Source organism: Chlorocebus sabaeus, chromosome 10 (assembly GCF_047675955.1).
Source record: "Chlorocebus sabaeus isolate Y175 chromosome 10, mChlSab1.0.hap1, whole genome shotgun sequence".
Classification (NCBI taxonomy): Eukaryota; Metazoa; Chordata; class Mammalia; order Primates; family Cercopithecidae; genus Chlorocebus; species Chlorocebus sabaeus.
Genome location: NC_132913.1, coordinates 70,295,960 through 70,310,871, shown reverse-complemented (window position 1 = coordinate 70,310,871; position 14,912 = coordinate 70,295,960). Strand labels below are relative to the sequence as shown.

General features: G+C 38.1%; 1 protein-coding gene across 5 annotated transcripts in view; it reads left to right on the top strand.

The window, feature by feature from the left end:
* Positions 1-2,194: 2,194 nt before the first annotated feature.
* Positions 2,195-14,912, top strand: part of NCKAP1 (NCK associated protein 1) — a 110,952-nt gene continuing 98,234 nt past the window's right edge. For 4 of the 5 annotated variants that reach the window (XM_007965564.3, XM_007965562.3, XM_038001877.2 and 1 more), the window contains exon 1: positions 2,195-2,405. In XM_007965564.3, coding sequence (XP_007963755.1) covers positions 2,298-2,405 — 108 coding nt within the window. In that variant the 5' untranslated portion in view covers positions 2,195-2,297. The remainder of the gene's footprint in view (positions 2,406-14,912) is intronic. The other variant, XM_007965563.3, reaches the window with a different exon arrangement.

Below are 14,912 nucleotides of genomic sequence, written 5' to 3'. Positions count from 1 at the left end.
CATAGGGAGACCCTGTCTTTACAAAAAAGTTAAAAAGTTTAAAAAAAAAATACACATACACTTACTATCTTAATAACAAAATTCTTTTTAAAGCAAAATTAGAGAAAGACAAAAATTGTAATTCATCTACATCTAATCTCTTTCACTCAAATAGATACGTTTCATTACAGTCTAGGGCCAGTATGTCTGTAAATTAGTGACAATAAATATTGAATAATGAGACTGCTATCTACAGCATTCTCCTATTGGGTACTCTCTGAGTTACAAGCAGCTACTAGTATTCAAGTTCATATGGCAACATGATAGTTTTTCTTGGGGAGTAAGAGTTGTGTTCAAATTTATAATACAGTGTCATTTTCTTGTTCTCCCTATACAGCAGTTTTTAAAAACTAGAAAATGAGACAATCTTTTATTGGTCACACTCTGTAATTCTGTGTCTAGAATTAGCTATTTGTAGTCTCCCTAAAAGAGTGCATATTTCCCCCAATGTTCAGCATCTTTAAATTTTCTTATCTGGCTACCCCAAATCCCTCCTTGAAGCCTCCCCTTCTCAGGTCTACCCTTACTATTCCAGGCCCCACAACCTTGCCTCCTCTAAATTAAAACGTTAACTATCAGGCTGAGAAGTAACCAGATAAATTAAATTCCCTGATCAGTTAATGACTAGTAATAGCTCGATAGATGATCTCTATAAATTGTTTGTATTTTTAAGACTCTTTAGGTACAAAGCATCCATTCAAGGTACTGCAGCTTTGTATATAGAATTTCAGGCACACTGGCAGGTATGATTATGACTCTTTTTGGTGGGAACAGGACTCTTTTAAATGCTCCTTAGATTAAATCCATTCAGTCCACTCCCTCTTTCTTGTTGGAATATTAAAATGAAGACTTCTTACGAATAGTAAATAGTAAATATTTTTTAAAGCTATTCATTACAATTTCCTTTTCAGAAAGTGTTTTGATCAATCCAATTTTGGCTTATTACTCTAAGAATGTCTTATTGAATGTGGCCATTTTGTCAGTCACTTAAAATTAACGAATATAATATAAAAGATTAACATATCGAGAGAAGGCAAAGCCAAAAATATCAGAGGTCTGAGTCCTCTTGGCTGAAGTTTCTCACCCCAATTACGTAAGTCCTCAATTAGTTCACTTTTGGAATCATGTCTAATACATTTGACAAGGGAGTAGCCTTGGAGTGCAGCTAAGAAGAAACTGATGAGAAAAAAAAAATGAGATGGCAAAGAGTGTTTCCAAGAAGTGGGGTTTAGGGTGGAGGCTGGAAAAAAATGGGAGCGATTCCTTTATGCATTAAACAAACATTTATTTTTTGCCTTCCGCATGCCAGGACCTATTGCCTCTCCTCCGGATGGGTGCTCCTCGCCGACAAAGTCTAGATTGTGATTATCTCAAGAACTTGAGTTACCCTCACTTCCGACCTCCTCTCTCACAAACTAGCTCCAGGCGAGGAGACTGAGGATCGGCTGGGGAGGCTGGCAGAGGCGATCCCCGCCTCGCGGAGCACATCTGCTGTGTTCTGCGGGGAGCGCCTGTCAAGCAGTGGGAGGAAAAAGCGCTTGGAGCCACCGGCCCACTCTTAAGCGTAACTCGCCTGGAAAACACCCCACCTCCCAGCAGAGTTTCTGCCGGTTTCTTTAGGAGGGTGGTGCGGAAAAGCAACTTTTGGGAACTTGAAGGAGAGGGGTGTGGGGCGAAGTGAAAAGAGCACAGAACGCGACCCCACTCCGTCCCCGCTTGGGACTCCCATCCCGGCATCAGGCGTAGTGGGCGGAGTCCGGGCCAGGGCCAGGGCCAGGGCCAGAGGGGCGGCGGCGGCGAGGCCAGGCCGAGGGCCCGCAGGCCGCTGTTCCCCGTCCGGCCTCGCGGGGGCGCCGGCGCTGCCGATCAGGTGACCGAGCGCCCGTCCGGGGCTGCGGGAAGCGGCCTCGTTCTCAGCCGCCGGAGACGCCGCCGCCGCCGCCGCCGCCACACCTAGTGGAGGAGCCGGGGAAGGCGGCTCGTTGGGGGCTGGGGCGGAGAGCGCCGGGGGTGGGGGCGGAAGGGCGGCGGGCGGAAGGCAGAAGGCTGCCGGGGCGCGGGCTGCTGCGGGAGAAGGGGCTCCGAGGCGTCCGCCGCGGCCCTCTCTGGTGCCGGCGCGGGATTGGGGCGCGAGGGCCATGGGCGCGCTCTCCTAAGGCGGAGGTCGCGGGCGGGAGGGGAGGAGGCCCGAGAGAGGCTGCTGCGGAGGCCGCGGGCCAGTGACTGGGCGCGAGGCGGCCGGCGGCGGCGGCACCACCATGTCGCGCTCAGTGCTGCAGCCCAGTCAGCAGAAGCTGGCGGAGAAGCTCACCATCCTCAACGACCGGGGCGTCGGCATGCTCACCCGCCTCTACAACATCAAGAAGGTGCGCACGGGCCGGGGAGGCCGCGGCGGGGGCGGGCGGGCCCGGGAGGGATGAAGGGCAAGGGAGGCCATGGGGTGGGGGCGGGGGGCGGCGGGCGGCTCCGGGTGCAGAAATCTCGGCGTCGCCGCCCCAGGCCCGGCCCGGGGTCGCCTGGATGCGCCGCGGCCTAATGCGGAGTCCCGGGCGCCTCTCCCGGTGGTTCGCCGGCCAGCCGAAGGCAGAGAAGCCATTTCCCGGCTCCCAGCGGCGGAATCCGGCGCTGGGCCCGGCATGGGGTGGGGGAGCCGCTGGGAGCCGGGAACTGTCCCCTCCTCGGCACCCCCGCCCCCAGGACGGGGCCCGTAGGAAAGGGAGGATGGTGGGTGGGCGAAATTGTAGGTGGGTAGGAAAACTTGAGCGTTCCATATTCTGGCGGAGATGGCAGCAGTGAACAGGCATTACTCCCCACATCCCCATTTTTTGGTGTGGGAATGTGGGTAGGGAAGGGCTGATTGGATGAATCCCGTATCCCCTCCACTTTGCCACTTTATTTCAGATTGCTAAATAAAAAGCCATTGAGAGTGTGTTGACGATTTGGGATTATTTCATTTTGAAGGTGGAGAGGAGGGGGAAGTGAGGGTGGAACCAATTTTCTGAAATGCTTCTAGGCTGTGAGTCACTAGAACTGGAATAACAACCTTCTACTCTTTCCCCTGTACTCCTCCTCATGTTAGATTTTCCAATACCATTTCTTAAAGTTCGGTGTCTGTACAAAATAAAAACCGTAGAAATGTTGCAATTACTGCTGGTTTATAGCATTGTCTGATAATTTGAGCAACTATAGCTAATAAGCCCATGTAAAGGCTTTTACATGTCCTCAGTACAGTAAGGAGTTGGAAGACCACTGGAAGTTTAGAAAAGTCCATGTAAAGATAGAACAGATGTTACATTCATTATACTAGGACAAAACAACAAAATCTCTTTCCCCTTAAAGCAAGGTTGGTAAGTTTTAAACAATTTGATAAAGAGAAAAAGAGATATTTGGAAAGTTTAGATCCATTGAGTTTCCAATGTGTCTTTGATGTCATATCTTCATAATTATATTTGTTGGCTTTTTAATATGTCGTGAATGTTACCTTTTAATCATAGCCATAGATTGTAGGTTGAGAGGGCTTCTGAAGAAAGGTTTTTTTTTTTTTTTTTGGAAATTCATATCCAAGGATTTGAGTGTGAAATTGATTTATTTTTACAATTTGATGTAGACACTAATTCTAAAGAGTGTCCTGGCTTAATGATGATAAATTTTGGGTAAGGACAAAATCTGGTTGCTCACCTGATTGCAAGGATTGATTACTCTAAACCAAGTGCTATCTGGAGAGTAACTGCAACATACTTATTCAGTTTGCTACTTTTTATGTGGCAGGAGCTCAGTGTCATGACAAAGAAGCCCCTCTGCATTTACAAAGGAGCCTAGGTTATACATTTATATAGGTTAGGAATAATTCAGTTTTAAAGAGTATTACTTAGAGGTTGCATTGACCTGAACTGTCTGGGGAGATTATGCTGCTTAGAAAACTTGGAAATTGATTTCTATATGAATTTTGTCCAAAAAACGAGCCAGTCAAACATTATGAAAGTTACTAGACCTGTGGTATTGTGGTTTAGAGGAAATGGTTATGATGGTTTCTAAAAGAGGAAGTGAGAGTAACATCAAAAGTGATTTGGGTATTTGAGCAAAATACCTTTTCTAAGCATTCATTAAACATTTTTATAGGATAAATGCAATCAAGCTTTAATATCCCACCTTCATAAATAAGATTAAATGAAATTCTACGCATTTGAACTCTCGTAATTCCAGTTCATTGCCTTTTCTCAAAAGCACTGTTTTTTCACTTCCTGTTTTGAGAAGCTTCAGGCTCTTGTATTATTGAACTTGTGAAAGTTAAAATGAGTTGAATGTGATCATTATTATATCCATGTCAAATATTTTGATTTATTGAAACGTTATATTTTAGCACTTACCTTATATTTTTAGTTTCTTAAGAAATACATTGCCTACCTTGCTTGAGAATTTTCTCTGGGCAGGGACAGTGTAATTTTTGCAATACTAGAGTATTTAGGGCCTTATCTGATACTGGAGGCCTTCAGTTAGGCCAGGTTGAAATGAATGAATGATTTCCCTCCTCTCTCTCTCTCGAAACCTGTGTGCTCTAGTTTTAATAATAATAGCTTTGGGTTTGCTCCCTTTGTGTAATTTTGCATGTAAATGAATCAGATAGGATTTTGGATCTTTCAGCCTATAGAATTGTCTGTGAGTCTGGCATATCTTCCCAGCTGGCTAGGGATTGAAACATTTGTTCAAATATCTTGCCAAAGAAGTGAGTAAGATCTGTTCACCATGTGTTTATTAGGTTCATGCTGTCTACATTCTTACTGCATTATAAACCACATAATCTTTTCACTCTCAACCTCCTTTAGTCCTAAAAAAAAAAAAAACCTTCCACCTCATAATACATGTTTGCCAATCAGTTATCACATTTTCGTTAATGCATGGGATTGTCTACCAGATCCTTTTACTCTATTTCAATTGGAAGTATACCGTGGAAATGATGTTTTAATGAACGTATACAGTGAAAAAGAGTTAAGTAAAATAACTTACTATTTTCAATAATATGCTTTGATGCTTGTTAGGGGAGTTGGAGCTTGATTACTGAAGAATGTTTTTTTTTTTAAATTTCATCGGTCAAAAATTTTGAGAGCTTAATATTTACAATTTATGGGAATTTTAGGGAACTTGTAGTTTGATGGAGGATGTAAGAACACATAAAAGCGAATTTTAGGGAAAAGTCTTGAAGGTGATTGGTAGCTTTACATTGAAATTTACTTGTTGCTTAATTCCTTTTTTTTTTTTTTTTTTTTTAATATATGGCTTCCCTTTTTCAGACCTAATAATGTCTCTCACTTATGTAGAGATTTGTAACATTTTTAAAGGTTCTAGCATGGCAGGTTGTGTAGTGGTGGGATTAAGAGCACTGGGCCAGAGATGAGAGACTTGCATTCCAATCTTCTTTCTGTCACTGACAGTTCTCTAACTTTGGTTAGTAATTTGACTTTCTTGAGCTTCACTTTTCCTCATCTGTAACATGGGGAAAATTAACTGTAAAAGGAACACTAAAGTCTATTCCAGCTCTATCTTTATGAGTTTATGGTGAAGTAGTAGAGTAGAAATTATGGTTCATTTTAAACCGTAACTGAACTCAGTCTAGTTTTCTGTAATGTAGGGAGCATAATGTCTGCCCTACCTACTTCACAGAATTGCTTCTGAAGATAGAGGATGATAATATGTGAAAATAGTATTTAGGAATCTGAGCATCTTTTTTGGGCAACATTTGTTTTTCTGAAATTATATAGCTGTTTAACGAAACTACCAAATTCCCAAAGAAAACATTTTGCTCAGTTAAATTTTTTTGTGTGTGGTTTACTCATTCTTTTTTTCCTTTTCCTTTCTTTTCCTCCACCATTACCAGCATGAGATTGATCTCTGTATTAAAAACATCTCAGTTAATAACTTGCGTCTTTTCCTCCTGTTAAATTATTGCCTGGACTGTAAAGGACAGAAAAGAGGGGGAAAAAAAACCATACAACTCTTACAGACTTTTAAAAATGGAATATTGTGGTGGTTTAAATGCAGTTTTAAAAACATTGGAGGAATATTTTTCTTTTTTTCCCCTATCCTTTTCTCATTTTGGGTAAATTTATTTTCTAAGGAAAAATTTAACAGGAGTGGCATTGTAAAATTGAAGGTCTTTAGCTGGTATCTGCTTATTTAGTGGGGAAAGAAAAGATGTTTGTGAAGGGAGCAGTGCAGGGTAAAGGGAGGGGAACTGGTTTTAGTCTTCCCTTTCAGTATTGTATTTGTTTCCACTTACGGTGTTATTTTCTCTTTTAGTCAATCAGATGCAGAAGCATGTTCCAAAGATGCTTAGGAAAAATAATTATTTTTAATTTTTAAGTAACAATGATAAATAATCCGTCTTTTGTTTCCTTTATGGAATTGTTAAGTAGCTTTAAAATTTTTTAATGATTACCAGAGGAATATATGTTTATTGTCAGAAACTCAAACATAACATAAATGAGTGACTTCAAAAATTCACTGTCTGCCTATCTTTATAACTTTATAAGCTATTGAATTGTTAGTTTGTAAGTAGGGTTGTATATATGCCGGTTTCAAATGATTCTCCTGTTTTAAGTAGAAGAACCTATACTGGAAAATACTTCGTTGTTGCATAGTTGATTATTTTAGGTAGTAATGAAATTGCATCTGTAAAACTGTTTTATAAGCCATCATATGAGCTATTCTTTCAGTTACTCTCAAATATTGAGGTTTTCCCTTTTATGAGGTTTTCCCTTTTATTTATTCATTTACGCTTCATTTATTGAATGTGTTCCCTGGCATTGGGGAAATAGAGGTAAATTAAGATGAAGTCTCTAGTGCCAAGAAATTAGTATCTTAGTGGTGAGAGAGATGTATAGATATTTAACTAAAATGCAGTGGGTAAGTAGGATTGTGGGAGTCTTGAGAAGGGAGTTAAAGATTACAATCTGGGAGAGATGGTAAAGAGGAGAGTGACATTTGTACTTGGTTTTGAGGTATGAATAGAAACTTCAGGCAGGCATTGACAGAGACTCACTAGTTACTCTTTCAGATTGCAGAGTTTTTATTCAGCAGAATATACAGAGGGCCCCCAACTTGTGATGGTTTGACTTAATGATTTGTTGACTTCTTGTTGGCACAAAAGCTATGGCATGCAGTAGGAAGTGGTATGATACTTTCTTGTGATCTGATACTCTGCAGTGTACTGTATTACCAGATGATTTACTCAGCTGTAGTCTAATGTAAGTGTTTAAGGTAGGCTAGGCTAAACTATGAGTAGGTAGGTTAGGTGTGTTAAATGCATTTTCTTCTCGTTTTTTGGAGACAGGGTCTAGTTCTGTCATACAAGCTGGAGTACAGTGGCACGATCTCAGCTCACTGCAGCCTCTGCCTCCTGGATCAGGCAATCCTCCCACCTCAGCCTTCTGAGTAGCTAGGACTGTAGGCGCATGCCACCATGCCTGGCTAATTTTTGTATTTTTTTTGGTAGAGTTGGGGTTTCACTGTGTTGCCGAGGCTGGTCTCTATCTCCTGGGGTCAAGCGATCCACTCGCTTCAGCCTCCCAAAGTACTCTTTGGGAGTACTTTCCTGGCTGATTTATGATATTTTCAATTAAAGATAGGTTTATTGGAATGTAACCCTGTTGTTAAGTTGAGGAGCATCTATGTAAAGATAACAAAATACGGTCATACTGCATAATGATATTTCACATAACACCTAAATGGTGGACTGCATATACACAGTAGTCCTATAATACTGTGTTCTTACTGTATTTTTCCTATGTTTAGAAACATTTAAATACAGAAATATATACATTATGTTACAGTTGCCTACAGTATCCTCATTGTACAGGTTTGTAGCGTGAAAACAGTAGGCTATATCCCATGTACCCTGGGTGTATAGTAGGCTATACACCATCTAGGTTTATATAAGTACACTCTGATGTTCACACAATGACAAAATCTTCTGATGACATTAAGCAATACATGACTGTGTAAGAGTACAAAATAGTAATGCTCTTCTTGCTGGCATATAACCTCTAAACTTCACTTATTTTCTAAACATTTTCCTTACTTGCAGAATATTCTGTGAGTTGAGAGAGCTAGATTCTAGATAATGCTCTGATACTTTTTTTTAGTTTGAACAAATTATTTAACCTTTCTGGGCTGTAGTTTACTTACAGAGTGAGGAGATGAGTGGTTCTTAGCCAGGGATACATAATAGAATCATCTTGGAAGGTTTTTACAAATTCCATACATCTGGATCCTGACCCAAACTTACTTGAACAGAAAAAAATCCCGAAATAGTTCCGGTGTTAACTACTGAAATAAGTGAAATGTAAGTTTTTAAATACCTGTAATTTCTTTTCCTGCTAATTATTAACTGTAGTGATTTAATTTAGTTGTCTGAGTTATAACTAAATTTCTGGAAGGCTGCACATTGGCTCTCTACTAGCAAAACCAGCTCCATGGTACTTATTTGCTCTCAGCTTCTGTTATGCTTCAAGCTGTATTTTTTGGCTTTCTAAGCCATGCCAGTCTTACTGATTCTAACCCTTGTAGTCTTAAATAGATATTCCAGTTATCTGACGTTTTTGGAATGCACTTTTATTAACCTCATAGGTTAAGAGGAGAATGAAATGAGTTGATCCATAGGAAGTATTAGTACAGTGCCTTGTAACAAGGGTAAGAGCTGAATAAATGGTAGCTGTTGTTACTAGTTCTATTTCTGGGGCTTGGAACATAGTGAACACTTAATAAATGTTCATTCCCCCCCCACCCCCAGATTAAATTAAGCTCAAGACTACCTTTTAGGAAACATTCCTAACTATTCTATTTTACTGCCTGATATAGTTTGATCTCTACTTACTGCTAAGACAAAATAACTATTTGTATTTCAGAAGTATGTGTTCCACAGTAGTCCTTTAAATAACAATTTCTTTTTAACAGCCAAGGTGTGACTATATATATACTTAAAAAAACTGCAGAAATACCTTTGCTTCGTAAACTGAGATGATCCTGTGTATTGGAAGCTGAAAACTGTTTAAAGGCAACAGTGACATATATATCTTCTTGTAAATGGAATGGTAATTAATAACTCATTTGAACCACTACATTTTTTTCTTTTTTTTGAGTCACTAAAATTTTTAAAAAAGAATTTTGAAGTGTATAATGGGTTGAAGTTTTTCAAGTTCATGACTTTCTCAGAACTTGTGTCTAAAGGACAGTAACTGTGATTTCTGTATTTTTAGATCTTTATTATTGGCTCCAATTAGGAGATAGTTATTGATAAAATACATTAATTTGAAAGCATTTCCAATAATTTCAGTATACTTTGTTATCAAGCCTCTTAATCCAAGTTATTAGCAGTAGATTGCTCTCTTTTCTTTTGACCTAGCTAAGATAGAGGGAAAGTGCTAACTTACAGCAGATCGGTTGGCCAAAATATACATCATAACACAGGAGGAAAAAAAGTAATCGGAAAACTAACTACTGATGAATTTGAGTCTTATTTTGCTCTTGATAGGTTTTCCAGTACTTATGTACAATTTTCATACTGTAATATTTTCCTTATTAAAAAATTGGAACATAAAATAATGATAGGTATATATTACTTTTACATTCCGTAATTTCAGGTAATGTCTACTCTTCCTCTAGGTATTTTAATTTCAATTTGTTGAAAACTCAGGGAAGAATCTTTGTCCCTTTATTCCTTCAATTTTGCAAAATATGTGGTGTTTTCTTAGTTATTAAGTCAAAGTTAAATTCCTCTTTCTAGTATAAATTGGCCACATTTTGTGTTTTTCCTCATCATCCTTGACATTATTCAGATGGAGCTGGCTTCTGTGCCCTCACAAATAGCATTCTCACTCCTGACCCCTGAGATATTGTTCATATTTTTTCAGTTAATTCATTGTACTAGAAAATCATTTTTTTCTTCCATATTTTTGGCATTTTTTCAGTTATTGTACTAGAAAATAATTGTTCCTTCCATATTTTGGCAAAAGAATGTGTTTTATTCCTGAGTTAGAATAGGAATTAAAAAATAAAACTGAAGCTAGGCACAGTAATAGTGCATACTTGTAATCCCAGGTACTTAGGAGGCTGAGGCAGAAGGATCTCTTGAGACCTTGAGTTCAAGTCCAGCCTGGGCAATATAGCAAGATGCTGTCTCAGAAAAGTAAAACGGATTGAACTGATCAGGTTTTTACTGTGATAGCAACTGCTTCCTGAGGTTAGCAGCTGAAGTTTTGAATAAGTGGAGCATGTTTTTAAACATTATTTTTGGGAGGGGACGTATATTTTTAGATAAGCTTTTCTAGTGTTTGGAATCAGGTACGAATTTCTCTGTAGGTCCTGTCAGTAGTTGTGAATTCTTGATCAAGTTACTTAATTTTTCAGAAGCTCCTTTCCTTTCTGTTGAGTAACAGTTTAGATAATTTCTAAAGTACAAGTGTTTCGTACAGTAAATGTTCTTTTCACTTCCAACACCTTTATCTTGATTATTTGTTTTTTTCCTTCTCTTTCTCTCTATCTCTTTTTTTTTTTTCCTCGAGTCAGGGTCTCACTCTTGCCCAGGCTGGAGTTTTGCAGTGGTTGTGAACAGGGCTCACTATAGACTTAACCTCCCCGGCTCAAGCAATCCTTCCATCTTAGTCTCCCGGTCATTGGAAACACAGACATTTACCACCATGTTTGGCTAATTTTTAAATATTTTGTAGAGACAGGTCTCAAACTTGTGGGCTCCAGCAATTCTCCCACCCTTGGCCTCCCCAAGTGCTGGGATTGCAGGTGTGAGCTACTGAGCAGTCTGTTTTTTTGTGTCTTGATTGTTGCTTAATCTCTTATGAATAGATAGAGGAATTTTAAAAATCTCTCTCTATATTTTTTGTCATCATGGTAAGTTCTTGGAAAAACAGTAACATTAACCACATAAAGTTAAGCTGATGGTATGTAATCTTATGCTGCAACAGCTTGAGGAAAGGCCTCAGTACGGGGGTTTGTGGTAGAGTGGCAGAAAGATTTGTTTTAAAGTCATATTTTAAAATGGCATAGAGTCTAGGCTTGATGTTTCTAATCAAAGATGTTTGTTTTGTGGCCCAGATAATATATTGTATAGTTTTCTGAAACATCCTTGTCCTTTATTTTTACTAATAACATCAGATGTATGTTTTAAAAGGAACTTAGACATACTGAATTGACTACTGACCTATAGTTTTTTTTTTTTTTTTTTTTGAGATGCAGTTTCACTCTTGTTGCCCAGGCTGGAGTGCAGTGGCGCGATCTTGGCTCACTGCAACCTCCGCCTTCTAGGTTCAAGCGATTCTGCCCTCAGCCTCCCGAGTAGCTGGGATTGCAGGCGCCAGACCATGCCTGGCTTTTTCTTTTTTTTTTTTTTGTATTTTTAATAGACGGGGTTTCACCATGTTGGCTAGGCTGGTCTCGAACTCCTGACCTCGTGATCTGCCCACCTTGGCCTCCCAAAGTGCTGGGATTACAGGCGTGAGCCACTGAGCCCAGCCTAGAGTTGTTTTTATGGAAAATCTTGTTTCCGTAATTGAGAACTCGCTATGTATATCCATGTATATAAGGAAGTTTTATTTAAAAAATTATTTAGAACTTATTTATTAACTACATGTGTGCTAGGTACCAAAATAAACAGTTTATCTGTATCTTTTAAATATCTTAACAGTATACCCTATGCAGTAGGTAGTAATAATATCCTCAATTTATAGGTAGTTAACTGAGGCTGAGAGGTTAGGCAACTTGCCTAAGGTCATATAGGCTATTATTCACTTGACCCAAGAGACAAGGCTTTTAATTACTATGTTTAAGTGTATCCCTTAACATTACTGTAATTTTGTCTGCCACATTAAATAGTCCAAACTTTTAAAAGTTTATAATTAGAATATTCATGGAGAATAAAGTTCCAATTCTGAGAACTGGAAATTTAACTATATAAATACTTAAATTTATTTTAGATCTTCTGAAATTTGAAATTATAGTATTTTATGTTTTATGAAAATATGCTGACTCAAGATAAAGTAAAACAGGGTACTTGGAGGAGTTTTCATTTTTCAATTCTGTACTTTATACATAGTTTTCTTTCTGTGTAGTGAAATACCTCTTTTAATCAATTCTCTGAAAAAGTTTTTTATGGTAGGGCTATAAAATTCAAGGATTCAGACATCATTTTACATTGTATTCACCTTTCCTTTTTTTCTATTTTTGGGAGTGTGGGGGGATAGAAATGTTCAGATGTTTAATTGAATTGGTAATATGTTAAATCTTTTGATTAAGTCTTTGTGATAAGCCTTTCTGAAATATATTAGTCTAAAATGTTTTGATAACTAAATATAATAGTGTATTTATTTTAAAAAATTTGGTAGTTCAAATGGCGATAACTTTGAGTTAAGGATTAATTTTGTGTAATATTGTAGATGTAATAGGAAGATACATGGTTTCAAGTATACCAATAGCAGGCTGTTTTCTGAAATTGCAAGTTGTGATTTTCTTGTCCTCAAAATGAAAGTTTTTTGAGTTTGGGTGGGGAATAAGATGAATTTTTATAAACTATAACTTCTGGTTAGTTGGAATTTTGCTATACTGTTTTAGTATAGTAGGAAACCTTAAAATTTAAAAAAAAATTTTTTTTGTAGAGATAGGGTCTTGCTGTGTTGCCCAGGCTTGTCTCTAGTTTCTGTCCTCAAGTGATCCTCCCACCTGAGCCTCCCAAAGTGCCAGGATTACAGTTGTGAGCCACCATGCCCGATCAGCCTTCTTACCTGAATTACTTGTTATGGTTCTTTGCCAGGATACATTTCACCTAGCTGATAACCTTTAGTCATGCCAGTTTATTTTTTTCATATACTTCTTTTTTGCCTAAGTATTCCCCATACAAGTGTCTCTCTTGTTATTAAGCAAATACATCAAGTAAGTGGATTTTAGAAAAAGATAAGATGGGGCCCAGTACTTCTGTATCTATTAACCTCTTATTTTTTATTGGCATTTTTTGGGTGCTCTTGGTATGCCAAATACTCTTATAAAGTCTGCAGATACACTTTCATGTAGTGAACATAAAAACTTTTTAGCATAGGTTGTAATTATTATGTGTTTAACAGATGAAGAAACTGAGACACAGATAGGGAGAATCACTTGCTCATGGGTACACAGCTGTTAAGTGATGGAGCCAAGATTTTGAACTTGGACAGCCTGTCTTGAAACTCAGGTTCTTAACAATTAGGTTAAACTCTGTACAGTTACAACAAATGTAGACTTTAGACTGTGTTTAGGCTATATTTAGATGTTTAGGCTTGAATTGAATAAAGGAAATATTTGATTGAGAGAGGGAATTGTGTTTAATAGTTGCATGAGAAAGTTAACACTAACTTGCTAGTTCTGTATATATTATGATATAAAGACTGTTACTACTATGATTACTATTCATATTAGACTTGGATAATTATCATCATTATAGCTATTATTAAAAAGCAGCTAGCAGTTTTAGAGCACTTATGTGCTTATCATTTTGCTAAATGCTTTACATGGATTCTTTATCTCCTAATCCTTGTAATAACCCTGTGAGGTAAGTACAAATTTCCCCATTTTACAGGCGAAGAAACAGATTAGGAGATATTTTGTAATATATTCCAGGTCCCATGGCTAGTAAGTCATGAAAATTGAAACTCAGCCAGTTTTATTCCAGAATATTTGTTTTTAACCTTTGAGGCATACTACCTCTCAATTAAATATGTTAGATAATGTCTACTGAGCAGTGTGGAAAAGGTAAAAGGTAAATCAATTCCAGGGAAAGCAGATTATATAGTCCTTTATTTATTTATTTTTTATTTTTTTTTTTAGTTTTAAGAGACAGAGCTTCACTCTGTGGCCCAGGCTGCGGTACAGTGGTGTGATTATAGCTCTGTAGCCTTGAACTCCTGAGCTCAAGTGATCTTCCTCCCTCAGCTTCCCAAGTAGCTAGGAGTATAGTTGTGCACCACCATGCCCTTATAATTTTTTTTTTCTCTTAAAGCCCTGAGCTTACTTCTCTACAACCTCATTTAAAACTTTTTTTTTGTAGAGACAGGGTCATGCTATGTTGCCCAGACTAGTCTCCAACTTCTGGCTTAAGCCCCTTAGCCCGTAGTGCTGTAATTATAGGTGTGGGCCACTGGACTCGGACGAAATGAAATTCTGTTCTTTTTGTTTTCAGTGTAAGAAGGAAGAGCTGCTCATTTATATATGTATATGTGTGTATACACACACAGGCACACACACGCTTGTTTGGTTATCAACCAAAGAAGTTGTTTATATGTTTACATTCTTAAACAGTAAAATTTGTGACTGTGGGAAATGGATATGGTGATCTCTCATTTTCATTGTATGTGGTAGTCCCTAATAGGGGAATGGATAGCTAAATTTTTCAATAGTTAGAATATGAAAGATAATACATATGAAAAAACTGTGCATAATTTGGAATCACTTTAGGATTTTGCACTACCTCAAGCATGTTTATGATACTTGATTTTTATTATGCGATTGATGTAAGGCAATGCTAATCTATAGCTATTTGTGTTTGGGCAAACTTTTAGTTATGTGATTATTATTCTTAGCTATTATGTAATGTTTGGGGGGAAGAATATAAATTGGAAGATTTTAAGAATATTTTAAAGAAATGATAGTCTACTCAGGGAAAGTTGGATATATTTTAATATTTATGATGTTGAAATGGAGTATACATAGTAGTAATGTCAATCTGGTTAAAGATTATGAAGTTCTAAATTTCTTAAGATTTTGTTTTATTTCATTATATTTGAGAATTAAGAGCTTTCTTACTGCATTCCTATTTCCATTTGGAAAATGTAGGAATGTTA